This window comes from Mustela lutreola, chromosome 8 (assembly GCF_030435805.1).
Source record: "Mustela lutreola isolate mMusLut2 chromosome 8, mMusLut2.pri, whole genome shotgun sequence".
Classification (NCBI taxonomy): domain Eukaryota; kingdom Metazoa; phylum Chordata; class Mammalia; order Carnivora; family Mustelidae; genus Mustela; species Mustela lutreola.
The window spans coordinates 146,084,187-146,110,832 of NC_081297.1; the positions used below are offsets into that span (position 1 = coordinate 146,084,187).

Consider the following 26,646-nt stretch of genomic DNA (forward strand, 5'->3'; position numbering starts at 1 on the left):
TTTGTAATTTGAATACAATAGTTGTAGTTCCGGTGCCCAAAACATTGTTGTGTTATTGTTTATCATTCTCACGACTTACTGTTTGCCCGAAAGGCTCGCCCTGCCTCTTCCCGGAGCTCACACAGGGCTGGGAAAAGCACACTTCTTCCTGGAGCACCTGTTGGGAGCCAAGTCTGACTGCATGTCTGTCCCATCTGATCTGATATTGGGAGCATCAGGACTCAGTAAGGCACATGGTCCTTAGACGTTGGGGCATTTCTGGAATTGGGTTCTCGACAGAACATTCACGGGGCAGAAGATCCAGAGTTTCATGTCACAGGCCAGGGCGGGAAGGCCCAGCTGTTCCTGGACTGTGTTCCCCTGGGAAGCCAGTCACAAGGCAGGGTCTCTGTGAAGTTCGAGGAGCCTGAAAGGTCCGTAGCCCCCAGGAAGGGGCATTCCCCGGGCACACCCACCTTGATCAGAGGGGAAACTGAGGCTCAGAAAGGTTGAGTGACTTGCTTATTTGAGGGGTGATGGTGTGGGAGAATGGCCCGGGCTCTGCACCGAGCCAGGCTGGAAGGACCTGCTGCTGATTCAGCCTGTGGTCTGCGTAGACAGCTTTGTTCGGGTTGCACTTGGCTTGGACAGTCAGGTTGGGCCTTTCCCCAAGTGGGGGGTCTCCAGAGGTTTCACACAGGCTCTGCGAGGAACTTGTGCTTCTTGCTGGAGCGTGGAGGCTCCTGAGTCAGGCCCCCCGTGCGTGGTCCATGGACAGTGAGGCTGGGGACCAGGCCTGGAGGCCTGGGGCAGGGTCTCCTCTCAGGGGAAAAGTGGCCTAGACAAAGGAGCCATTGGAGGCAGTCAAGTTCTGAAGGTGAGGCCAGGGGCCCGGAGGCAGCGGTGCAGCTTCCTCGTGCTGGCCTGGGTCTGGTGGCCTGTCACTTAGCTGCCACCAGAACAGGAAGGCTGCAGGGAGGAGGGAGGGCCCGGTGGCCGCCGCCTCTGATCCGAGGGCACTGATGGGGTAGCGAGCAGCTGGTGCTGCTCCCCCCGGGGAGTCCGGGGGCTCTCGCCCGCCACCCTCCCCTGGCTGGGGGGTGGCTCTCAGCCAGCCCACAGCAGGGCGCTGCGTGTCTCTGTCCACCCCTGCAGGCAGCCTGCCCTACGAGTACAAGATCGTGATTGCCGGCAACCACGAGTTGACGTTCGACCAGGAATTCATGGCTGACCTCATCAAGCAGGACTTTTACTACTTCCCGTCCGTGTCGAAGCTGAAGCCGGAGAACTACGAGAACGTGCAGTCCCTGCTGACCAACTGTGTCTACCTGCAGGACTCGGAGGTCACCGTGCGGGGCTTCCGCATCTACGGCTCGCCGTGGTGAGTGCGCCCTGAGCGCCTTCCTGACCTCGGCTGGGGGGCTGGGGGAGCAGGGACTGAAGGCGCAGAGGGAAGTGGGACTGGGAGAAGCACCAGGGAATTCCAGACCCCAGCCTCCTCATACCCCAGTGTGGCCCCCGGCCAGTCATGGCTGCTCTCTGAGCCTTGGTTTCCGCATAAATAGCTGGTAAGTCGTCATATCACCTGTGTCCTCTGTGCTGTCTGTCTCACACACAGATGGCTGCTATTCTCTGTGAGGAGGCACAGAGAGTGTGGATCTTGCCAAATGTCACACAGCCAGGAAGGGGCAAAACTGGGATTAAACCCAGGCACTCTGGTTCCAGAACGCCTTCTTTCAACTAATTCTGTATGCTAGGACTCTCCCTGTTGCCATGTCTCCTGGCATACACCAAACGAGCCTGGGTGAGGGGTGACGAGTGATCAGCCAGGCTGAGGAACAGCTGTGGGGATTTTCATAGAAGGCCAAAACCTGGTTTTCTGTGTCAGGGATGAGAGTTGCTTCACTCACGAGTACACATCAGGCTCTTACTCTCTGTTGGGCACACACAATCATCAGGCCTCATCCCTGGCTCAGTGGGGATCATGGTGAGAAGGAGTCATGACTCTTCTGTGTGATGGTCCATGTGTCCTTCAGAGCCCTGGTGATGATGATGGCAATAGTGATGGGGTGATGGTTGTGATGGCCATTGTAGTGGTGATGATAGTGATGGTGATGGTGGTGATGATGATTATGGTGATGATAATGGTGGTGATGATGATGGTGATGATGATGGTGGTGATGGTGATGGTGATGATGATGGTGGTAATGATGATTGTGGGGATGGTGATGGTGGTGATGATGGTGAAGGTGATGATGGTGATGGTGATGATGTTGATGGTGGTGATGATGATGGTGGTGATATTGGTGATAATTAATTAAGATGATGGTGATGGCTATGCTCACTTCAGCAGCACATATACTAAGAAGATGGTGATGACGGTGATAGTGATGGGGTTATGGTCATTGTAGTGGTGATGATGGTGATGATGATGGTGATGGCCATTGTAGTAGTGATGGTGGTAGTGATAATGGTGAGGATGGTGGAAGTGATGAGATGATGATGGTGGCGATAGTGGTGGGGTGATGGTTGTGATGACCATTGTAGTGGTGATGATGGTGATGGTGATGGTGATGGTGGTGATGATGATTGTGGTGATGATGATGGTGGTGATGGTGATGGTGGTGATGGTGGTGATGAGGGTGAAGGTAATGATGGTGATGATGATAGTGGTGGTGATGGTGGTGATGGTTATGGTGGTTATGATGGTGAAGGTGATGGTGATGGTGATGATGGTGAAGGTGATTATGGTGATGATGATGGTGGTGGTGATGGTGGTGATGGTGGTGACGGTGGTGATGATGATGGTGGTGATATTGGTGATAATTAATTAAGATGATGGTGATGACTGTGCTCACTTCAGCAGCACATATACTAAGAAGATGGTGACGACGGTGATGGTGATGATGGTGACCTTGATGGTGGTGGTTGTGATGGTGATGGTGGTAGGCAGCAAATCATTCCTGAGCAAATTCAGTAAGCCAGTCCCTGGGCTAAAGTCTTCGTAAGCATTGTTTCTAATTCTTACTCAGCCCTGAGCAGACCGATTTGGTGTCCTCGTTCTGTAGATGGACAGACCAAGTGGCCCTTAGGGGGCTTAGAGCTGGCAGTAGCCACAGAGTGCTAAGTGCTGGCAGGGTGAGGAGGGGACCAAGGAGGCTCCTTGGAGGAGGTGAAGTGACCTGAGCAGTGAGGGAGGAGGAGAGCATTGCAGCTACGGAGCGGTCACAGCCTGACGCTGCACCACCAGAAGTACACGCAGGGAGGCTGAGGGTTGATTTGGGGGCACAGGGGGACTGTCTGGGTGCAGGCACTTTGGGTAGAGCCGTTACCAGCACAGCGTGTCTGGGAAACTCCTGTCTGGTGGATGCCATGTGGTGACACCTGGTGCCCAGAGGCTGCTGGCGGGTTTAGGACCTGGTTCCACCTCGCCAAGGCTGCCCTCGTGTGGGCTGTCCCACGGCTCCTGAGCCACGGGAGGAGCCTGCTGCCATCTCTTTGCTCCTCATCGTGTCTGGGGTCTTGATGATCTCTCCAGGGTCCTGATGATCAAGGACCATGGGGCACTCAAGGACATGCTGAGCTCGGTGCCAAGGATGGGAGCAGAGAGGAGGCGGTGGAAGCGGCCTGGCGGGCTGCTGCGGCCCAGACATGGAGAAGGGGTCTGGCTGAACGTGCAGAAGGACTGGAGTGTGAGGAACAAGAGGGAAGTCAGGAGAAGAGGCCTTCAGGTACCAGACCAGGCAGCCTGGCCGGCATCTCCTTGCCCCGTGTTTTGAACACCCCCTTGTCCCTGCACGTCCACATACATACACAACACTTCAAAAAAATATTCTATTCTGTAAGAGTTAACAGCGTGCTTTGGGAACCAAACAGTATCGGCTCAAATCTTGGCCTCATCTTTTATGGGCTGTGTGACCCTGGGCAAGTCACTTAACCTCTCTGTGTCCCAATTTCCTTCCCTGCAAAATGAGAGTGAGTGTGCACGTCCCGCAAGAGTGGTCGTGAAGGCGGCAGGAGGGGCTAGCTGGGCCTGGTGCCTGCACCCACAAACTCTCCGTGAACGGAGCCCCACTGCTGTTACATGCTGCAGGGACCAGCCTTCCAACTCGGTCTTGGCCAGAACCCAGAATGTGGCCTGGAGGACAAGCAAGGGATGGGGACTGGCAGATGTCACTCAGTGTCCGTCCCCTTCCCCCACAGCAGCTCTGCGCACCCCTGTGGCTGGGGGCTGAACAAGCCCTTTGGCAGCCTGCTCTCAGGCTCATGGGAGAGTCGAGGGCCAGGGAGTTGGACCAGCCCCGTGGCCCCCTCTGCCAGCTAGATGCCAAGGTCAGGTGCTCTGAGGCCTGAGTGAAGTCCAGCTGCTCTGTGCTCAGGCTGCCAGTGGTTCCTGCCTTCAGCTTTTGTGGTTCCCAGCCTGGACAGTTCTAGACCCTTTAGTTCCAGACTTTCCTGGGGACTTCCTATTTTCTTCTTGTCCCCTTTCTTGTCATCCTGGCTGGGGGCGCACCTACTGCCTGATGCCATGTGAAGCTCAGTACTGAGTATAGGAGTGGCGGGGGCTCAGGCCAGAGAAGGGACCCCAGGAGGCCCTGGTGAGGTCCAGGAGGGCTCCCTGTAGGAAGGGGGATTTGAACTGTGGTTTCTGCAAGTGGAAAAGGCAGGAGAGGAGCCATATTTCTGAGCCCCACTCCGTGCTCTTCTGGTTGCTGTTATGCAGCCATCGATGCTGAGGGCTAAAGGCTACCTTGTCTGTGCTGCACACGCAGGCTGTGGGCCGGAGTGTCAGCAGCTGCCCTGGATTTGCTTGGGCCCCATCTGGGGCTGGGAGCGGGTGGGGAGAGTCACAGCAATAGCCTTGGGCCGGCGTTTGGTTAATAAGGGAAGGGCTGTTCAAATTGGGATGCTATGAATATTTAGCTGTGTGACTTTGGGCAGGTGCCTTAGTCTCTCTGGTCCCTCTGTAGAGTGAGGAAATGATACTACCATGTTATAGTTGTGAAGTCTGTGTGGGCCCATCCAGATGAAGGCCTGGCCCAGAGCAAGGCCCTGGAGGTTGGTTGCTCCCGCGTAGAGGTCGGGATGAGGTTAGCTCTACTCCAGCTGATACCTCGACAGCCCCTGAGGCAGGGCCAGGACTCTCCCATTTCAAAGAAGGGCAAGTAGAGGTGCAGGTGGAATGTGGCTTTAGACTGGTTGTCTAGACTCCTTGTCTGGACTCTTCCTGGTCCAGCATAGAGACCATTCAGCATCCTTGTACAAAACCCACTTCACACCAGGCCTGGAACAATGGGTTGTGCTCCTTGGTTCTCCAAAAAGCCTCTGGTGTGCCGAGACCTTACAGGCCCCACGAGCATATTGAGGAGCTCATGGACAGCTGCTAATTGCTTCATTCGTTTGTCAAGGCTTTATTGAATGCCACACACTGATCGAGGCCCTGGGGACAGGCTGAGAACCAGACAGGTGCAGCTCTGGCCTTCATGGGCTTTATGTCTTCGTGGGAGACACATCAGCCACCAAATCCTTGATTCCATAGGGGCCAGGAGACGAGGGGTGGGAGCTGGGGTCAGAGAAGTCTTCCCCTGGGAGAGGGGCCGGACGCAAGCCGCTGTGCAGGGCTGGGGGCCGGGGGCTGGGGAAGCGTGTGCTAGGCATAGGGAACAGCTCAGGCAAAGGCCAGGAGGCTGGCAGGGCTGTGGGCATTCTGGAGGCTGATGCTCAGTGCTCAGGGCATCACAGCTCCCTCTGCCTGTCACCCTGTGTCATCAACCTGCTGGGACCCTGCACAGCACAGCTGAGGTCCAAAAGGGACACAGGGCTCACACGTGCAGGCTGTCAGCCGAGCACGTGTTCCTTTGCGTCCAGACACACCAGGGGCGCCCCCAGGCTCTGCCTCTCACTCCAGTCTGACCTGGTGAGTCCTGTGTCTCCAAGCCTCGGTGTCCCAAATGCATAAAGGGACACGCCCCTGCCAGGCTCCTCTGTGCTGTTCCCAGGTGATGCTGGCCCTCGGGATGGTGTTCACGGCCACAGCACCTCCTGGTCCCACTGCTGATTCTGCCTGGTGCGAGGGTTGCTCACCCCCCAGCTGTCTGCCGAGGCTCAGCAGCCCCGCGCCGCCCGCCCGGACATATGGCGGCTCATTAGCAGGGTAGCCCGGCCAAGCTGGTGGTAATTATTATGAAGTTCAGATGCTTGGGTTTCCCTTTCTTTTCCCTGCTCTCCACACACACACTATCACGGGGAGTACGGAGCTGCTCTCTCCAGCTTTAGAAGTGGAATCATACCCGTGGGGGGATCGGGGGTTGAACAGAGCACTGGTCACGAGGGCCCGGATTGCAATGGAGTCTGGAGCTGTGGGCAGGGCTGACCCAGGTTGAGGGGCAGACCTGTTCGGTGTGACGGTAGCAGGCAGAGCAAGAGCAGCACAGAAGACAGTGACAGAAGGCAGGCTCTCATCAGTGCGGGAAGACCGTCCCATAGGCAGGAGCCCAGAAGAGCAGTGATATGACCTCACTGAGTGCTGAGCTGCCTGGCACAAGGGGTATGCAAGCACAGACCCACTGTGTTTGGGCTTGGCAGCTTCCCAGCCCCTCCCCGCTGACAGGGCCCCAGTTCCTCTGCTTGCATGGAAGGTCCCCCTGCAGAGGGAGGGTCCTGCATGCTCTCGGGGGCTAGACGGGCAGGGTGAGTCATCTCGGTGCTGTCCTTGGAGCAGCGGCATCATGACCTGGCTGGCCTTGACGTGGAGGACTGTCCAGAACAAGCGAGGAAGGGGAAACAAAGCAAACCCGTGGGCAGCACGATTGGCCCTTCTAAGTGGTGTCACCGGGGGATGCTCTGCATGGGAGAGAATCCTTCCACATTTCCCTTGGGCCCCACATTCTGAAGGCCACAAGGCCACCGTGTGCCCGGGCCCCTGTGGGACTCTGGAGATCCAGACGTGCATCAGGCCTGGCCCCGCCATGTGCGGGCTCGGGATGAGGGTGGTGGTGTCTGGGCGGGGGGGGGGGGGCGGTGTTCCGTAACGGCCAACATCCTGTGCCGACCCAGCCATGGCCCAGGCAGTCCCCGGCCCCACGCTTGCCTACATGTCCCCTTCGGTCCTTGCTCCAGCAGGACCCACAAGACATGGTCACACACACACCCAACTAGGCCTGGAGGCACAGGTCATAGACCCTGCATTCTTTAGGGGAACCGCTAAACCGTCTATCAGAGCGGTGATGTGGATTCCTGTCCCCAGCAGGCCGTCCCTCGCTGAGCATCCTGGCCGGCACTTGGTACGGTAGGACTTTTAAACCACGTCCGTTCTGCTGTGCTGGCCTCCCGACGTGGTTCCGTTTGCATCCCCTGATGGCCAGGGATGCCGAGCATCTTTTGTCGGCCACGCGGGTGTCTTCTTTTGTGAACTGCTCATGTCTTTTGCCCATTGTTTTTTTAAAAATGGATGTCTGTCTTTTCTTACTGGTTCGTAGGGATTCTTCATGTATTGCGAATAGGAACTCTGTCGTAATATGACAAGTGGCTTTTTGTCCTCTGGGACTCTTTCCTCCAGGTGTGCCTTCAGATGGCCACAAGTTCTTAACTTGGGGGTAGTCAGACATATTAGTGTTTTTCTTTGTGGTGGGTGCTCTTGGGGTTCTATCCAAGAAATCTCCCCTCCCCTGGAGCCGTGAAGATACTTGCGTGTTGTCTTCTGGAAGTTCGCCCTTCAGCCTTTTGTGCCGGGGTGTTGGATCTAGCGGGGGTGAGTGTGTTGACGGTGAGCAGGAGGGATCCCATCTCCGGTGTCTCCGCACGGATGCCCGCGTGGCCCGGCACCGAGGGGAGACAGTCTGTCCCTCCCGGCACGCCCCACATTAGCCATTTCCACCTTTGTGCCGGGCTCGGTGCCTGGGCCTCTCCTCCTCCTTCGGTCCCTTAGCTCCAGGAACACGTTGTCTTCATGACTCTGGCAATAGCTTTCCGTCGTGCCTCTTTTCCGACTAGACGGTTGGAGGCTCCACGAGAACAGGGACCCAACTCTGTGTTCTGTGGTCTTTACTCCAGCGGCCGGGACCGTGCCTGGCTCATCAGAACAGGGCTGGATGGACGGGTGACGGACGCCAGGCCGGGGGAACTCAGTTAACATTCGGGCCTGGCCCGGCGTGGTGGCGTGGTGGCGTGGTGGCGTGGTGCTCCCGTGTCTTTCTGGGACCTCCAGGCCTTCCCCCAGTTTTCTCATCTGCAAGGTCCTTCCTTCTCTTCCTTGATGCCGGTCCCTCCAGAGCAGAACCTGACCGTGCCACCTCCCTGCTTGCCCTGCTGCCTCTCACCCCCCGGCTGAGGGCCTGCCCCCCACCCCTGCCCCATCTCCGGGCCCAGTCCCCTCCCCCACTCCGTCGCTGCGGGCCTCCGGTCCCAGGTCTCTTGGGGAACCGTGTGTTTGTGACGCCGTGCCCAGGGCACTGTGACTTGCCAGTCACAGGAAAGCCACGTCTGGTCCTCTCCGGAGCAGACTCGGCACCGAGCCTTGGGTAGAGGCGCTTAGAGGAAGGGGTGGGAACCGACCACGGAGAAAGAGGAAGAGCTGAGCTGTCACAGAATCTGAAGTGTTGGAAGAGAACTCTGTATACATACTGTATTCATTTATGGGTTTTGGATACATTTTTTGTTCTCATTTAACTGAAAACGGCCTTGATTTAAAAAAAAAAAAAAAAAAACCACGCGTGCGGGAGGGAGTGAAATTGGCATGCCGCTCGTCCATCTGGTCTAATTACTTCTGGTATTTTGAAAGAAGGAATATAAACCTGCTGAGACATTAAACTTCGAGAAGAGGCTGCCGGCCGTTGCTGGGCGTCTGGGCGCCGATCCTGGGGCTCAGCTTGGAGGCCTGGTGCTGCCTGTGGGCAGCGGGGTGTGGGGGACCCTGCCCCTCTCGCAGGGAGCCCCCGGCCTTGAGGACCAGCTCTCTTTAAATGCCAGGACTGGACAAGGCCACGCTGACACTCCTGCTGGCCGGCAGGATCCAGCCGGCTGATCCCAGGTTGGAATCTTGGCTTTCTGTGAAATGACAGCTAGGATAGGCCCCTGCTGTAGGGTCACTCTTAGGGTCCCAGGGGGTCGTGTGCATAAATTGCTTGGCAGACAGTAGATGCTCAGCACACGGTGGTCCCACTCACCGTCTAACCCTCTCTAGGTCTCTGCCTGGATTTCCCAGAGCGGGGCTGGGCGGAGGGGGTGAGATCAGGGTGTTCTGCACAGCTGGGGCTGCCCACCAAGGCACCCCTGGGTGGGGTGGGGTCAGGCACCGAGCCACCTGGGAGTTCTAAGCCTGGGACCTGCGGGATCCAGGCTCTGCCTACTGATGGGACAGTTGCCATAGTAACGGTTCCCACTGCTGTCCCCAAGGCCCTGTGCTTCCGCCACTTGTAGTTAGACCTTTGTCCCCACTGGACAGCTGAGGGGCCCAAGATCCAAGACCTGAAAGGACTTGCTTAGGGTCCCCCAGTGCTTAGGGCCGGGTTGGGCCTGGGTGGCAGGACGGAGGCCCCAGACCTGGGTACAGACAGAGGCTAAAAGATTTATTTTTTAAACCTTGCCCAATAGGTCTTCTGGAGAAAACCAAATAGAGGCTAACAGAGTGAAACCCTGGCTTCTTTCTTGTCTCCTCAGAGGCTCTCGTAGGATGTGGCTGAGGGTCTGGGATTTGGGCCAGAACCGAGGCCTGTGCCAGCCCAGCACCTGCTGTACCGGCTGTGGTCAGAGGCTGTTGGGGCCACAGGGATACTGGCCCTGCCCGTTACGGCTGCCTGGCTTCTGGGCCAACCCCTCACGAGGAATCCTGGCTTGGCACAGCTCCAGCTGCTCCCCCAGAATCTTTTGCTCTGTCTCTTAAGAAAAGTTTTTTATTCTTTTGAAAAACACGTATTTCTCAGTCTCTCTCTAACACTTGTCCAAGGTGTCCAGGGCGCTGGACGTTTGCACCACACGCTCGTGTTCCGTGTAGCTCTGCCGGGGCCGTCCTGGGCAGCCCGGTTTGGGGGAGACCCTCAGACAGGATCGTGCCTGCCTTGGCCTGTGGGTGCCCGCACCTGCGGATGGCTTACTTTCATTTCTTGGGCTTTGTGGGCTCACCCGGAGGCTGGAGATCAGGGGCAGGTGCCTGCCTCCCTGTGGTCCGTGGGCAGCCTTTTCTGGTCCATTCCCTCCCTGTCCCGGGACACCCTCTGGGGGCCCAGCTTTGTAGAGGGGGGATCACCGGCCCCACTCCTTCCCCTTAGCACTCTGAGGCTCCCTGCTGGTTACTTCAGGGCCACGGAGACCCACTTGCCCTAGGTCACAGGCAGCCAGGCCTGTGCCTCTCGCGCTGTGTCTGTTACCGTTGGTTCCTCTTGCGTTTCTGGGTGGTTTTAGCATGAGGCCATGGCCTTCCTCTGTTCGTTCTGGCCGGAGGGGCAGGCTTTCCCTCCTATAGCTGCAATTCGGAGACCCCTGGGTCCGCCCTGTGCCGGGCGCTGCTGCAAAATCGTCCCGTTTAACCTGGCGAGCAACGGGGCAAGACAGGATTGTTTTCATCCCACTTCGTGGACGGGAATGGTGAGGCTTGGGTCGAGGAACTGGCTAGAGATCTCGGCCCCAGCACAGCATCACGGGGCCCAGGCCCGGTGGGTGGACTTGGTCAGCTTCGGGCCAGCTGGTGGTGGCCTTGGGAGCTGCTGCTTCCCGATAGCCCCTGGCCCTGTCCCGTGGGTAGCCCCTGTGGGCTGCAGAGCCCAGACGGGGCTCCCTGGATCCCTGGCCCCGGTAGTGCTGTGTTTTTCCTGAGCTCTGAGTCCCACTTCTGGGAAATCAGACTCAGATTCTCCCCTCCCAGGGCCGAGCAAGGGAGAGATGGGGGGGCACGGAGAGCTGGTGGTGGGGCACCAGGGACTTTGGTGGTATTTTGCGCCACACCTCCCTCCCCCCCACCGCCATCTGGAGCCCAGATTGGGTCAGGAATGTCTGGGTTCAGTTGGAGCCGCGGAGCCGGCCTGCCCGTGGGCCTGGCCGCATACCCTACCTGAGCCGCCCGCCCGCTTGGGCCGGGACAATGACCGGAGGGTGGGAGCCAGCCCACACAGCCCAGCCTGTCCCTGAGGGACCCGGCGTGGCCACGGCCAAGGGTCCCGCTGCTGCTCACGCCCTCTCTCCTTCCTCCCTGGATTCTGACCGTTGTCAGCCCTGCGCACCATGCACAGCTGGTGGATTCTGATGTTGGAAGAAAATTCCTCACCGTTCCTGGCCCTCCGCCGTGCTGCCTCTGTACACGCGCACACGCACACACACACACACACCACACGCCCCCCCCCCCACATGCACCCATCCATAATGCCCACATGTGCACACACACATGCAGCTGCACACACACACCACACACTCACCCCTGCACACACACAACTACACACGCGCACCCCCCACCTCCCCATGCACACACCGTACACACACGTGCATACCTCCCCACGTCATACACACACACACAATGTACACACAGGCCCCACTCACTCACACACTCACACACACACACACCCATCCATTCCTCTCTCTCTCACACAAACTCTGCTCTGCCCCTTCCCGGTCCTTATCCGCCTCCATTTCACCTTGTTGTTATCTCCTTTACAGAGGGCCCCTGCGCACAGATGCGCGCTAGTCTCCACGAGATTAATGTTTGAAACGAATTGTCTGCCTTCTCCCTGCTGCACAGTCCCCGCGAAACAAAAGATGAATGGTTCCGCACTTCGCAGGGTGGGGGACATTAATTAGGAATGACAAAGGACCCCATTCTTCGGTTCCACTTATCTTGCTGCTGACTTGCCGGAACTGCTGTATGCTGGGGGGGCGGGGGGCAAGGTGTGTGATTGGCAGCCCTTGGGGACCGGTCTCCAGCCCGCACGGCCCTGCCCCCTCACTAGCCCCCGCGGGCCCCTGGCCGGTGGCGGCGGCCCCCTCAGCCTCCCCCTCGGGACACCAGGAGTGCGGCAGACCTCTCTCCCTCAGAGCCAGGTGATGGCGGTGGCTGCTCAGACTGTGGAATGTCCCCAGGTGTCCGGGAACCACCTGTGGGGGTGAACTCGCTTGGGCCACATGGGTGTGTCACTGACTCAGTTTCCCGGCTGCAGAATGGGAGCGCAGCCTCCCTGGGGTACCGAGAGTGTTCTGGGAGGCTCTTGGGGCCACTGACGTGTGGTACCCCCATCTGAGATGCTCTCGGTGTAGCCATCTCTGAGAGAAGCTTCTCGGTGGGAGTAGGGTCAGCGCCCCGCTCACACCGCAGCTTTCACCCCCGTAGAACGAGGAACGGAAGTAGGAACACCTGGCCCACGAGGTCCGCTGTAAGAGGCTGTCTCCTTCTACCAGGCAGGGCCGCCTCCCTCAACCCCCAGCCCTAGGGAGCGGGCTGCCTGGGGAGGCAGGGAAGGTCCCCAGAAGGAGGTGAGCAAAGATGCAGCAGAGGAGGAGAGCACACTGAGCCTGGCTTCACCTCTGAGGTCTCATCTGCGAAATGGGCACACGAGCCCGCCCAGCAGGTCATGGGAGGCTGGGAGAGGCCGGGATGCTCGCTGGGTGGTTTGTTCTCATGCTTGTGCTTCTTACAGGTCTCAGGGCCTCGGGACTCCGGGGGCTCTGGGGTGGGGGGCTCCGGTCGGGAGTGCGCACAGAGGAGAGGGTGAATTCTTAGTCCTTTTCCACCTGCCTGCCCGCCGGTGCAGCTCCTGACCATTGCCTCCATCATGCGTGCGTTCATTTGCGCTGGGAACCAGCCGTCCCTGAGTCTGCTTGGCTCAGCTGCCTGTTGGGCAAGAGGGATTTAGGGACAGTTTGAACCTGTCTTGAGAGAGCCACCGTCAGGGGACTCGAGGCAGGGAGGGGTCGCCTGGGCCTGGGGGATAGAGGCGATTAGGGAAGCTTCCTGGAAGAGGTGGTCTTTGAGCTAAGCCTTAACAAATAATGGGTCATGGACTCTGAGGAGAGGCTAAGAAGGGCTTTCAGGTGGCTGGAAAAGCGGGAGCCCGAGGGCGCCTGGGGGGCTCAGTGGGTGAAGCCGCTGCCTTCGGCTCAGGTCATGATCCCAGGGTCCTGGGATCGAGTCCCGCATCGGGCTCTCTGCTCAGCAGGGAGCCTGCTTCCTCCTCTCTCTCTGCCTGTCTGCCTACATGTGATCTCTGTCTGTCAAATAAATAAATAAAATCTTAAAAAAAAAAAAAAAAAAGCAGGAGCAAGAACCCAGAGATGGGGAGAGGCGGGCGGTGTTCAGCAAACAGAAAGGATTGTTGTGGCCAGCATGTGGTGAGTTCAGGGGGAAATCTGAGCAGGACGGTCCAAGAGGGGGACAGGGGCAGAGCCCATGGGCCCTGTGTGCCGCACTCTGAGGTCTGAGCTTGTCTTCTAGGCACAGGGAGCCATGGAAGGCTTTGGAGTAGGGGAGTCACCTGGGGGAACACTTTAGAGTTGGGGCACCAGGAGCCAGAGTCACAGGTGCTGCCTCCCTGTCCAGCCAGGCTCAGTGGGGGCCCAGCGAGGCCAGGGACTGGGCTGGAACTGGAGAGGGTACATTCAGGAGCTGCTCAGAGGGACAGCAGGCTGTTGCCATTGAACAGAGGGATCCCGTGGCTTGGTCACCCCTGTAGGGTCCTCTCTGGGTCAGCCACCTCTTGGGCATAGGACGCAGGAGCCAGGAACCCTGGTGCATGTCCCTTTTGCCCCCTCCGAGCCCTCGGGCAAATCACCTGGCCTCTCTGTGCCTTCATTTCCTTGTCTTTAAAGTGGGAGCTTCCCGGGACTTTGTTAAGGGTTAACTGGGCAGAGATGTGGAAGTCCGTGGGGCTTGCGGAGGAGATGGGAGGTGGGAGGCGGGATTCCTGGTCCTATTTGCATAAATCTGGCCTGGAGGCAGAGAGCACAGGCTCGGCCTCTGCTGTCTGGGGTTTGAGCCCCCCACCCCCCACCCCCGTCTCACTTGGTCAGCAGGTAACCCCATGCAAGTCTCTGTACCTGCCCACACCTCAGTCTCCGCATCTGTAAAATGGAGCATTGATGGCAGCTGCCACCCCCCCATGTGGGTGTGAGGACTGGGGGCTCATGGAGAGGCTCTGGATTTGTGCCTTTGTGGGTGCCCCCCACCTTGGCCTCCGGGCAAGGGAATTCCGGATGCTCGCCCTCGGGCATCGCGCCCTGGCCTGGGTGCACCAGCAGGCCCAGCCCCACCCCAGGGCACCCCAGGCCTCCTCTGCCTGCACACCCCAGCATCCCCTGGAAATGAGGTGCCCATAGCCCAGGCTAACCGGGTGACCCCTGGGTGCCCCCCCTCCAGGGGCCGTGCGCCTCACCTGGCGGAGCAGAGCGCACTGGGCTTCGGCGTTCTCTGTAGACTAGCGAAATCCCCCTCCCGTCTGCTGTCGGGGGACCTGGGATTCACGCTTCAGGGGGAAATCGTTTAATGATTGGCCACGAGGAGGTCATTTATATTGGCTAAGCGGGCTTAATTAGCCTGGATTCGAAGGTTACCATCAGCGTACAAAAAAGCTGTTAAGGGGTTAACCTCTGAGAGATTACATTGTATTCAGCGCTCTGTTAAAGTTTGAATTAATTTTTCCCATGGGTTTGTTCACATTCTAATTTTCAACTAAATGAGACATCTGTTTCAGAAAAGGAAAATTTGCTCTGGTTGTCATGGCAACTATCATTCTGTAAGAAAATTATTCCAATGGTTACTTTAGAACAGAAAGACAGAAATTCAGGACATAAAGCTGCCTCCCATGGCTCAGTCGGAATTCTGATTCATCCGACCTCCTTGGAGTCTGTGATGTGTCCTGGACCGTACGCAGACATCGGGCTCCTGGCCCTCAGCGTGGCATGGCTTGGTCCAATGCCAGGTCTCGTTGGAGATGAGGGTGGGGCTTTTGCAGGGCCCCGGGCGTCCTGTCTTGGGCATTCACAGTCTCAGACCACAGCTGCCCCCAGGTGGATGGGCCACTAGCGGGTGGGCTGGACCCTGGCTGCTTGGACCGCAGGTTCTGTGAGCTCTTGCCTGCCCTGGCCTCTGTCTTGAAACCAGGGCAACCTTGGACTTCAGCTCTGGTCCCAAAGGGCCTCCTGATGGACCAGATGTAGAATGCTGGGAGCATCTGGGGCCGATTACACCTTGAAGAAGGCCTGGCCCCACCCTTCTGTCTCCACTTCCCATGGCAGGAACCTGAGTGGACCCACAGGAGGGGCTGGAGGGGTTTCCAGGTCCTGTGGGCTGGTTAAAGACCTCTGAGGTGAGGTCACCATGAAGAGTCTGTGTCCCTTGCTGTGCTGGAGAAACCCCCAGCCTGACGAGGGTATTCCCCAACCCACAGGCCATCCTGGAAAATATCTCCTTTGGATGTTTGCACGAGTGCAAACATCATTGACTCTTCCTGCTCCCCCTGAAATTTCAATACAAGCTAGAACCTCCCCTTTGCCCATTGACGGAGCTCCTGGGTGTTTAGAAGGAGTTTTCATAGTGGAAGAATAATTTAACCTCTTAAGCCTCCTCCCACTCTCCTTTTCCCCCTCCCCTCTGGGTCCGGGTCACAGCACCTAGCAAGAGGGTCAGAAGCACCTCATGGGGTAGGGTCTGGGGCAAAGGCATCATGATCGTGCTGGGACAGGTGAAGTCACCAGCCCAGGGGTAGAAACAGGTGCCTGATGCCAACCTGGGTGCCTTGAACAAGCTCTCAGGGCCTCCCCAGGGACAGGGTGAAGTCCACGTTCCCAGGATCGGAGGCGGTGTATTTCCAAGAGCTAGGCAGGTGTATCTACGGGGAAACGCCAGGCCGAGAGGAAGGAAGAGAGGGAGCCAGGGCAGGCAGAGGCTTGCGTGGGTCCCTCTGCTCCTGGGGGTCTCTGAGGTCTCTGGTATGTTTCTAGGCCCCTCTATCAAGAAGCTACCCCTTGCTGTGCCTCACAGGAACGAACAGACGCCTTCTCTCCATGCAGAGGAGGCCTCAGCCCGTCTTGTAAATATTTGATTAGATTTTTGAAGAATGAATTCTGTATTTGGAAGGCAGTGCCAGAAACATGTTGCCTCTTTCCCGGGAGGCTAATGGGGCTTGGGCTCCTGGGAGGGCCGCTAGGCTTGGCTTTCTGAGCGGCTCCCAGGCTGCTGCAGCTTTCCCTGCAGTGACTCTGGCCTGGCTCAGCCAGAGAGCGGCTGTGAGCACGCCCAGAGTCGGGGCTGCAGACATGCAGAGCTGGGAGCTCAGCGTGTTAGGGCAGGAGCAGCCCCGGCTGGCCGCTGGAGCACGACTCTTTCTGACCAGGAACCACGGCAGGAAAAACACTTTCCACTGTGACTCAGTACATCCCGCCATGGGTGTCTATTTAAATATAAATATATTTAACTGAAGTATCCTTTCCCTGCTAGGAGGCACTCTTTTTTTTTTTTTTTTTTGGATGCTTTATTTTATTATTAATAAAATGTTATTGTGACCCATCAAAATGCAGTTTGAAAAGCTCTACCCTAGGTCAAATGTTTTTCATGAAGGCTCCATGGGTGAGTTTCAGGAGGGGCCCACAGTGATGATGGTGTTAGTGATGGTGATGATGGTGGTGCTGATGGTGCTGATGGTGTTGGTGATCGTGGTGATGATGGTGGTGGTGGTGATGGTGGTGATAATGGTGATGGTGATGATGGTAATTCTGACGATGATGGTGATGGTGGTGTTGGTGATTGTGGTGATGATGGTGGTGGTGGTGATGGTGGTGGTGATGGTGATGGTGATGATGGTAATTCTGATGATGATGGTGATGATGGTGATGGTGATTGTGGTGATGATGGTGGTGGTGGTGATGATGATGGTGATAGTGGTGATGATGAAGATGAGGATGATGATGATGGTGTTGGAAATGATGAAGGCAGCTGCAATGCACTGAATCAGGCACTGTTTTAAGCACTTTACGTGGATTAATGGATTTAATCCTTCCAAACAACTCTATTTTACAGATGGGGAAATTGAGGCACATAGAGAAATTGAGTCACTTGCCAAAAGTCACACAGGTAGAAAGAGGTGGACCTATTCTCACCTAGGTCTCTCTGACCCCAAAATTGCCTTGAAGTTGGGTTTAAAATTGTGTATGTGTGTGTGTGAGGTGCATTTTCTGTTATGCAAGGGCCGGCCTCTGTGGGTGTGTCAGTGATAGGAGGTGTCTTCTGAGGGGACTGTCCCCAGACCAACTCACCCAGATGCTGTTCCCCACCCCTGAACACCTGGTCTCCTCCCTTGGCAGGTACTTCCTACAGTTGGGGATCCCTTGGGCAGCCCAAACCCAGGGACACTTCTCACCATCTGTTTCTCCTGCCAGAGGCTCAGAGTGCAGATCCCACACCCCCCTTCACAGGTGGTTCTCCTGGGGCTCACTCGTGTCTAGGGACGAGGGAGTCTTCTCGGCTCCTCCCACAAGAACAAGGCAGGAACCACAGTCCTCTTCTTCAAGGCCAAAACTTAGGCCTCGGAGGTGGTGGCCTGGTGTGCTCTGCCCACTTTTAGTAAGTTCCTCTGGGCAGGAGCTGGGGACTGTCTTTTGGATCTGGGCATCATCCTTGGTTTCAGAGTTCAGGCTGTGATCCTCAGGCAGCAGAAGTCCTGTTTGACATCTGTTAACAGATGGATTCATTCATTCATTTATTCCCCGCCTCCAGGCTGGTCTGGACGCGCAAGGTGAGAGGAAGCTTGGGTCAGACAGGGCTTTGAAGGATAAACGTGGCGTGAGGTTGGGGTGGGCAGGAGGAGAACAGGTGATTGCGGTGGTGATGATGATGGTAGTGATAATGGCGATGATCATGATGTGGTGATGGTGATGGTGGTGATGATGATGGTGACTTTGTAAATCCTAACAGGCTGTGTTGATGTGGGGCCTTATAATGACTTAGGCCCAAGAGAGCTTCATAGTAGGGATGTTTTGTTAGAAATCAAAGCCCAGGGTGCCTGGGTGGCTCAGTGGGTTAAGCCGCTGCCTTTGTCTCAGGTCATGGTCTCAGGGTCCTGGGATCAAGTCCCGCATCGGGCTCTCTGCACAACAGGGAGCCTGCTTCCCCCCCTTCTCTCTGCCTGCCTCTCTGCCTACTTGTGATTTCTCTCTGTCAAATAAATAAATAAAATCTTAAAAAAAAAAAAAGAAATGAGAGCCCAATCAAATGGCTTTATGTTGCCCATATAACTGAGAAGTGCAAAAGTATGGTGGGTGACTGGTACAGTTTTGATCCAGCGGCTCCCTTGGGCCATGTGGTTCAGCCATTGCCCTTTGGGACAGCTTACTAGCCGCTAACAGCTACCAAGGCAAGAAGCTCACTGGTTGATCTGCAGGGGTGAAAACATCCTCTCTCTCGTCATTGAAAGAAGAAATATCTGGGATCCCCACCAATGGGAAGGATCTAGGCTTCATGTTCACCACTGAGCCAATCCAAGGGACTCATGGCATCGTTCAGTCTAGGTCTGAGTTGAGATTCCATCCATTGGTCTGGGTCCCTCTGGTCCTGCCCTTAGAGCTGGGGATGGACTCAGCCCGGCTGGGAGCTTCAAGGGAAAGCAGGAATCAGCTTCCTCCCCTTGGAAGCCATTCTTTCTGGACTGGGTCTCCACCTGCCCCAACTTGGGCAGGAAGGCAGAGAGTGTTTTCCTGGGAGGGGTCGGGTTCTTCTCTGAATTTCCTTAGAAGAGCTCGGAGAACGAGAGGTCTTTGGCTGATGCTGATTCTTTTTAAATGTTCCTTTTAAAAGTTTACAGAAATAATATTTATTCATCCTAGAGAAACAGAACCTGTGTTGAAGGAAAGGGGAAAGAGAAGAGGAGGCCAGAGACATCCCACGGCTTGCGAGTGGGTCAGGGTTCTGGCTGAGTCCAGGCCATCCCCACCTTTATGTTGAGTTTCTAGGGATCGAGCCTGCCCCGGAGACCACTGGGCGCCGCAGTGGCTTCCCCTACCTGTGACGGTCCCGCGCTCTCTCTGAACTGCCTGCTCTTCTTCCATAGGCAGCCGTGGTTTTATGGCTGGGGCTTTAACCTCCCACGAGGCCAAGCACTGCTAGAGAAATGGAACCTCATTCCTGAAGGCGTAGACATCCTGATAACCCATGGACCGCCACTAGGTAAGAGTCAGCTGCCCCCTGCCTTGGCTGGCCGGGCCCCCAGCGGGCCTGCTGGTGCTGGGGCGGCCTCCGGGAGTGTGGGTGTTGAGAGGCAGCGTCTGGCCCCACCTGAGCACGGAGATCAGCCTTGACGAGCTCTGTTCTGAGTCTGACTTGTTGTGGCACTGGGGACAGTTCTCCCCACGTGCCTCATTTCCCCTACTGTGTGCTGGGGGTTCAGCGTGTTACCTCGTGGACTCCTCGCAGCCCCCAGGGAGGTCAGCATCAGCTGCCTCGTTTACACATGTGGGCTACTGGAGCTCAGGGACGTGGAGAGGCAGGGCTGGGCCCTTGACCTGCATCCTGGGGACCGAATACCTTCAAGGTCACTCTCTCGGCTTCGTCCTGTATGCCCTCACCTGTCAGACCCCTGGGGAACCGCACCCGCACCCATTCCAACAGTCCCCAGGGCCTGCGGGTTCCATCCTCAACGGGTCTCGTCCCAGGCTCCCCTGCCCCCCGCCCCGGTCCCAGCTGATGTCACCGCTCACTTGGTTTGTTTCTGGGCCCCCCTGGCTGTCCCTTCGGGGGCTTTCTCAGGTCTCCCCTCCCCCTCTCCTCACCCACACTTCCTGCCCATCTGCACATCCCTCCGATTCCACCTCCAAACTGGATCCCAGCTCCTTCCTCTCCTCTGCACTGCGGCTGTCCCCAGCTGGGTTCCAGCCAGTGTCTTCTGTCCCTTTGATGATTGCCAGGGTCTCCTCGCTGTTCCCCCGTCCCGGAGTCTTGCCCCTTCCACTCCACTCTCCCCGGGTCAGGGAAGGGCGCTCTCTGAATTGGCAGCGATGCCATGCCGTCCCTCTACAACACTCCATAGCTCCCTAGGCCTTAGAGTGCCGTCCAGACTCCCAGCAGCCCCGCCCCTCCCAGCCTCCTCCTGCTGCTGCTGCCTCCACAGAACTTGCCATCACTCCCGCAGCATTTGGGGTCCAGGGCAGGCAATCCTGGACAAGGGGTAAACCTGGGCAGTGCTTGGCTCCAGGGTTTATAGGCCGCGGGATAGAGGGGCGTGGAATGGCCAAGCCCGGTGGGACCTCTCTCTCCCTCTCTCCCTCCCTCTCTCATCACTAAGGCAGTGGCCAGGGGCAGCCCGCCCCGTTCGGGGACTCAGAGGCTCCCCCTTGCCCTTCCCAGCATGCAGGAACCTGTCTCCCCCACCCACACCAAGATGACTCTTCGTTTGCGCAGCCGTGTGCGAATAATGGGCCGCCGCCGTCCGGGGCGGCTCCGGGAGGCTGGCGGTGCGAGCAGACCCTGACCCAGCCGGGAGCCAGGCTGCGGCGAGTGGAGTTCATTTTCATGATTTGGGGGTGTCTGTTTAGAAAGTTTCCGACGTGGAAATCCCGCTCCTGGTTCTGCTCCGCTGCCAGCTCCTAGGGTGCCCTTGCGCCTCTCATGTCCCTTTCAGGCCTCCGTGTGCCTGTCTCTGCAATTGGGGATGACACCTTGGAGACCGCTTCAAGCACAGGTCTGGGCGGGCTCACTTGGCCCCCAGTGCCCGGCCCACTCTGGACCCTTGTAAGCCAGGCTCTCCGGGTGGCCCTGCAGAGGGGGAAGGGCGGGGCTGCCAGGCCCTGGGCAGCACATGGCAGAGCCCTCGGCTTTCCCTCCCTGAAGGCAGGGGGCCAGGCGGCTTCAGGAGAGCCTGCTGGGGCCTCTGGGGTCAGGGTCCACCCGGGGCTGTGAGGCTTGGACCCCGTGTCTCTGAGACTCAAAAGCTGCCGTGTGGGGCCTGCAGGACTGGGGGCCCAGCCGTCTGACTGCTGTCACTGCCCCGCTATCATCTCCTCACACAGGCTTCCTGGACTGGGTCCCCAAGAAGATGCAGCGGGTGGGCTGCGTGGAGCTGCTCAACACGGTGCAGAGGCGCGTCCAGCCGCGGCTGCATGTCTTCGGTCACATCCACGAAGGTCGGCGCGGGGGTGGGGAGGGGCACCTCATGGGCCCTGTGGAGGGGACCCCGCACCTCCCTCCCACCCGGTCACCTCCTCCCTGCTCTCAGCCCCTTCCTGACGTATGCTCTTGTACGTGCTTTGTCTGCACTTGGCCATCAGTAGGCTACCGCTGAAATGGTTAACAGTGGGAAGACAGTTGCGAAGTTTGGCAAGACTCAGGGCTAAGTTTCACTCCCTGGGAGTGAGGCGACTCCACCTGGCTGCTGCCTCTAGCCTGGGAGGCTTCTGGAATGTGAGCAGGAGGCTTCCCGGAGGAGGGGACATTGGATGGAACATGGAGGATGTGTTAGGTTTGGTAGGCTCACTGTGAGCTCCGTAAGACTAGCAGTTACCTACATCTCCACAGCCTGGCGTACAGTTGGTGCTTAATAAATGTGGAGGGCCCCTTGCTTGCCTGAGATATTCTGGAGGCACCTCACCTCCACCCCCACCACATGCACATACAGACCTGGTATTCTGGCTCTGTTCGGGGGGGTGGGGACACTTGCTTTTCCCACACAGTTGGAATGGTGGCGGGCGTTCAGTTCCTCTTGGGGGGCAGTGGGCAAGGCGGGTGTGATGGTGCTGGGTGAGGTCAGCCCACACCCCCACGCCCTGCACGTAGGGCTTTCCTTGTTAGCCTGGAGCCCGACTCCTCAGCTTGGCAGAGCCCCTCTTTTACTCGTTTCAGGCCTTCATCCCACCTGCCCGAGGCCACGCTGCCCCATCCCACCCTACCAGAAAGCGCGTGGGCTCCCATGGGCCATGGGGACGGATGTGGTTTCCCCCAGAGTTGTCTGCCAGCCTCCTGCACCTATGTCTGTGTTAGGCCAGGGTCCCCGGGCCTCACATATGCTTGTTCTGCATCCGGTCATTTTCTAGCTCAGAAGCAAACAAGCCTCAGCCCTTTCCCTGAGGGCTGCTGCATGGTGTTGTCGGAGGACAGAAGTGATCAGACCTCCCCTGGCCCTGAGGAGATCACAGAGGGAACCAGATAGGCAAAGGCAGAATCTGAGAGGTCATGAGATGGGCAGCCCACGTGCTGTGGGATAGCAATATTGCCATCATTTTTTGCAGCCCAGACGTGCCATCAGATCCCAGGTGATGCGTGACCCAAACCACACTCCCGCACGATTGTATAGGCCAAATGGGGCTCCTGAGAGTGGATAACCCACAAGAGGAGGGGAAATGGCCTTTCTGGCTTGGAGGTGATCTGAGCTGAAGGATGAGGATTCGAACAAGTAGACATGGTGGGAAAAGGGTGTGATGACAGCAGAGGCTAAGAGAAGAAAGTACATGATGATGGTGATGGTGGTGATGATCATGATGGTGGTGATGATGGTGGTAATGGTGGTGGTGATGGTGACGATGGTGATGGTGAGGATGGTGATGATGGTGGTGGTGGTGATGGTAACGGTGGTTATGGAGATGAGGGTGACTTGGTGATGGTGATGATGGCGATGATGGTGATGATGATGGTGGTGATGATGTCAATGGTGATATCTCACTGTGTGCTCGCCATGTGCTTTCCAGGCACTGGGCTGAACGAACACTGTATGTGGATTATTATCACATTTGCCCCTCGTAGCAGTTGGGGAAGGAGCATCTGTCATCACCTCTATCTGTAGATGAAGAGGCTGAGTTGAGGGTTTCGGTAGCTTGTCCTGGCCTGTTGAGCCCGCTGCAGCGGAGTGCTCTCTGACTACCACGCCCCCTAGGCCGCCTCACTACCCTAGGTCCTGGCCTTACTCCCTCAGCCCTGATGGCTGTGCGCTTGCTTCCCAGGGTACGGTGTCATGGCAGATGGGACGACCACCTACGTGAACGCGTCTGTGTGCACCGTGAACTACCAGCCTGTGAATCCGCCCATAGTCATTGACCTCCCCACACCCCGGAACTCCTGACTGCCCCTGCTGTCTCAGCCCCTCCTGCTCACATCAGCTACACATGCCTGGCCGAGAGCACAGACCCCCAACCACCCTTCCTTCCATGCAGACCAGCTGCCTGGCCGTGGGGAGCAGCCCAGCCGATGGGTCGAGGCCTTGGAATGAAGAAAACCTCCCCTGACTCTTCAGCCTCCGTCACCTGGAGTCAGGACCCTGTGGGTCCCTGGCAGGGGTTCTGTGCTCATTACTGTTTTCTGCGTGTACATTTCTGCGTGTACCTTGTCCAAGGACCTAACAAGCTTGCGGTCCTGTCCTGCTTGGGAATTGACGGACTCTTCATCCTTCTCAGTTGGACCCACTCATGGGCTTGGGAAGCCGCTGCTTCTGGACACACTTTGGAAGTTCTCGCACAAAATCTCCCTCTAACCGAGGGTCTGTGTGGCAGCAAGCCCTGGGATTGGGGGTGTGTGGGAGGTTTTGGAGACTGGGTGCAAGTGGCACCCATTCCTGCCCCCCCCCCCCCACCGGGCTTGGGGAGGAGATGGGCCTGCTTCACAGCTGAGGCCCTTGAGGGAGCGATCAGGGACGTCTCAGGAATTCGGGCCACAAGGCCAACAAGCCTTCTGCCTCACCTCGTGACCCCGCTTTCTTCCTGTGGGCATCTTTGCCATCTTGAACAGTGGCCTGAGCACCTCAGGTGCCTGCGTGGAGCCTGGACCCGGGAGAGTGGTTCTCTAGAAGGAGCCATGTGGGTGCCCAGGACCAGATGGAAGGTTCCCGAGTCACAGACTCGCGGGTCTGAGCAGCTCTGCAGAACTTGGCAGGCTGGAGGGGCTGCAGACCGAGGCCACCCTGCCACGTGGTTGTGCCCATGTGGACGTGCGCGTGCGTGCGTCCCCTTACTGTCCTCCAGTGGGGTTCCATTCCTCAGTGCGGTTTCTCGTGCACCATTTCGGTTCTGTCTGTTGGACCCACAGCTGAAGGGGCTGAGTGGTTCCTGGTCCTTGCCAGTGTGTCCTGTTAACGGGAGGGTGGCCCAGTAGCAGAGCAGGCCCTGGCGCTGGCAGCTTCATGGAGAGCGCCTTTCCTTTTTTTCCTTTAAATTAGTACTGGATTTGGGGAGGTGGGGGGTTGGGCTGAATCTGTGAGGGCAAGGGAACCAGCAGGGTCTCATCGGAGTGAGGCCAGAGAGGCGGGATCACCCCGTGCAGGGTCCGATTCTATCTTTATTGAAATTTTTGATATTTTGTTCATCATGGATATTTTTCTGAATCGAATTTGATTTTGAAAGACATGGGGTTAAAGAGCATCCTTTCTCTGTCTTGCCCAGCTGTTTGGTAGCTCCTTCAGTCGGGCACCTGAGAGGAGGGCCTTATTCACCTCACCCTCAGCCCAGCCCCGGGGCCAGCCCTTACCACGGCCCGTTGCAGATACAATCTTGATTCATGCCAGGCGGTCCTGCAAGGTCAGCTCTGTTGGCTTGATTTTAGAGATGAGGAGATTGAGATCAGAGAGGAGACGTCACTTGCCTGAGGGTGCACAGCTCAAAAGGGGCAGAAGCCGGACTTGAGCCTTAGTTTCTGGCTCCAGGGCCCCTGGTTTGCCGGGACTCAAAGCTTTGCCCCTCCGAGGCAACACATGGTCCCAAGTCTCTCTCTCCCTCTCTTTTTTTAAGGGTCCTGTTCAGAGCCTCTCTGGTCCGTGTCTCAGAGAGAGCCCCTGGAGCGCTGAGGGATCCTGTTCTCTGAGCCCAGCACCCTGGCATCCCAGGAGGCCATGATTCCTTTCCTGCTCCCACAGGCATCCCCATGGGGCAAGGCTCACTGTCCACAAGGGGAGTCTGCCAGCAGCAGTGCGCTCTGGGGTGTGGGGTGTGGGACGTCGGGGACTCTGTTTGACCGAGTGGTTCCTGGGTGAGGATGTTTACAAAGTCTCTGGGGAAGCCCAGATGCACGGCGTATGGGCACATGTCGGGTGGAGAAGACACAGGCCCTTTTAGTCACCTCTACCGAATTTCTATGCGGACCAAGAACTATAAACTTAAATAAATTTTTTTCCTAAGGTATCTTCAGAATATGGTGTATTTTTATGTGGAAAAGAAAAGTTATGAAGGCAGCTGTTACTTTGAAAGAAAATTCATTAAAAGTCCTTGAGGTATGAAAGATGATGGCGTGCTCCTCAATCATTTTGGCATAACTTGATTGTGGCTGTAATTTTTTTTTTGTCAAGCATGTCAGACAATAAAGTCTTTGTAAAAAGAAAGAGATGTCCACGTGACGCCTCTTCCTGTGTGTGTCTCTGGGTGGCCTGTGAGGCACGTGGGGGGAGGAATGGCATCCTCCCGGTCCGGTCCAGTCCGGAGTCCTGGACAGAGTTCAGAGGCCAAAGATCGTCCATGTGGCGGCAACTTGCATCATTTTGCTTGATCCAGCTTTCCCCCGGGGTGGGCCAATCTCAGAAGTGGTTGGCATGGGCCATTCTGTGCCCTATGAAGTTCAAGTATTCTGACTGCCTGATTCCTCAAAACAGAGTACCTTGAGATGGTCTGAGCTCTGGGACCTTCCCCGAAGCAGTATGTTCAGTCTAGCTCTTACCACACTAAGGGTCCAGGTGTTGCCCAAGAAAAGCACTGACAGGTATAATGACTCCAGTCTCGAAGCAGCCTAAGCTGTATAAGTTCCATCATTTCCTTCCTTCCTTCCTTATATCCATCCGCCCATCCACCCATCGGTCTGTCCATCCATCCGTCCACCTGTTGGTCTTGACTGTCCATCCATCCATCTATCCACCCACCCACCTATCCATCCATCCGTCCATCCACCATCCATCCGTCCGTCCGTCTGTCCATCCACCCACCCGTCTGTCCGTCCATCCATCCATCCATCTGTCCGTCCATCCATCCGTCCGTCCATCCATCCATCCATCCATCCACCACCCAGCTATCCAACCACCAATCCACATTCCCTTCATGGATCCATCCGTCCCTACCACAACTTTCACTGATCGCTTCCCCTGGGCCTGCCTTGGACTAGGGGGGTGGTGATAGATTGAGGAGGTAGGATTGCTGAGGGATGGATGTGGGGGTGAGGTGAGGGAGAGCCAAGGATGACAATGGATGTTGGCTGCCAGTCATGGAAGGGAGAAGGGGAACCGGAAGAACAGGTGTGAGGAGAGGAGCTGAGTTTGCGGACTGGAGCTGCAGGCGCACTTGGGATATTCAGGGGAAGGGTCCAGTGGCTGGAGGGAGAAAGGGCTCTGGAGGAGGAAGAACCTCTCTGAGATCTGCATTTGTGGGTCATAACCAAAGCCATGGGTCTGGAAGAGACGTCCCAGAGGGGTGAGTGGAGGGCAAGAGGAGTAACCTGGGGCAGATTATGGGTGTCAGCCTCTCCATGGCCCTTACCTGTCCTCAGACTGCCCCACCTGTCACCTGACCTTCCACCAGAGCCTCGCAGGGGACCTATGCTAACTGGCCCTGGGCCTTGGCTCCCCATCAGTGGGCAATGAGGAGGAACCACTTGACCATAGGTAGACTTGGCTGCTGTTCTTGGCCAATGTGAGCCCAAGAAGAGCTCCTGATTGGCGGGGCAGGGACCCTCTGGGGCAGCTGCTGCCTCCAGTAGTGCTGTAGGCCCTCCAGCAGCACACAGGTCCCCATGCTCTGCTCAGAGTC

At 57.2% G+C, this 26,646-nt stretch overlaps 1 protein-coding gene across 3 annotated transcripts in view; it reads left to right on the top strand.

Annotated features, from left to right (window-relative positions):
* The window catches only part of MPPED1 (metallophosphoesterase domain containing 1), a 73,687-nt gene extending 48,448 nt beyond the window's left edge, over positions 1–25,239 (top strand). For 2 of the 3 annotated variants that reach the window (XM_059187206.1, XM_059187208.1), the window contains exons 4-7: positions 1,135–1,360; positions 18,996–19,111; positions 20,950–21,063; positions 22,873–25,239. In XM_059187206.1, coding sequence (XP_059043189.1) covers positions 1,135–1,360; positions 18,996–19,111; positions 20,950–21,063; positions 22,873–22,991 — 575 coding nt within the window. In that variant the 3' untranslated portion in view covers positions 22,992–25,239. The remainder of the gene's footprint in view (positions 1–1,134; positions 1,361–18,995; positions 19,112–20,949; positions 21,064–22,872) is intronic. The other variant, XR_009357005.1, reaches the window with a different exon arrangement.
* Positions 25,240–26,646: the final 1,407 nt, after the last annotated feature.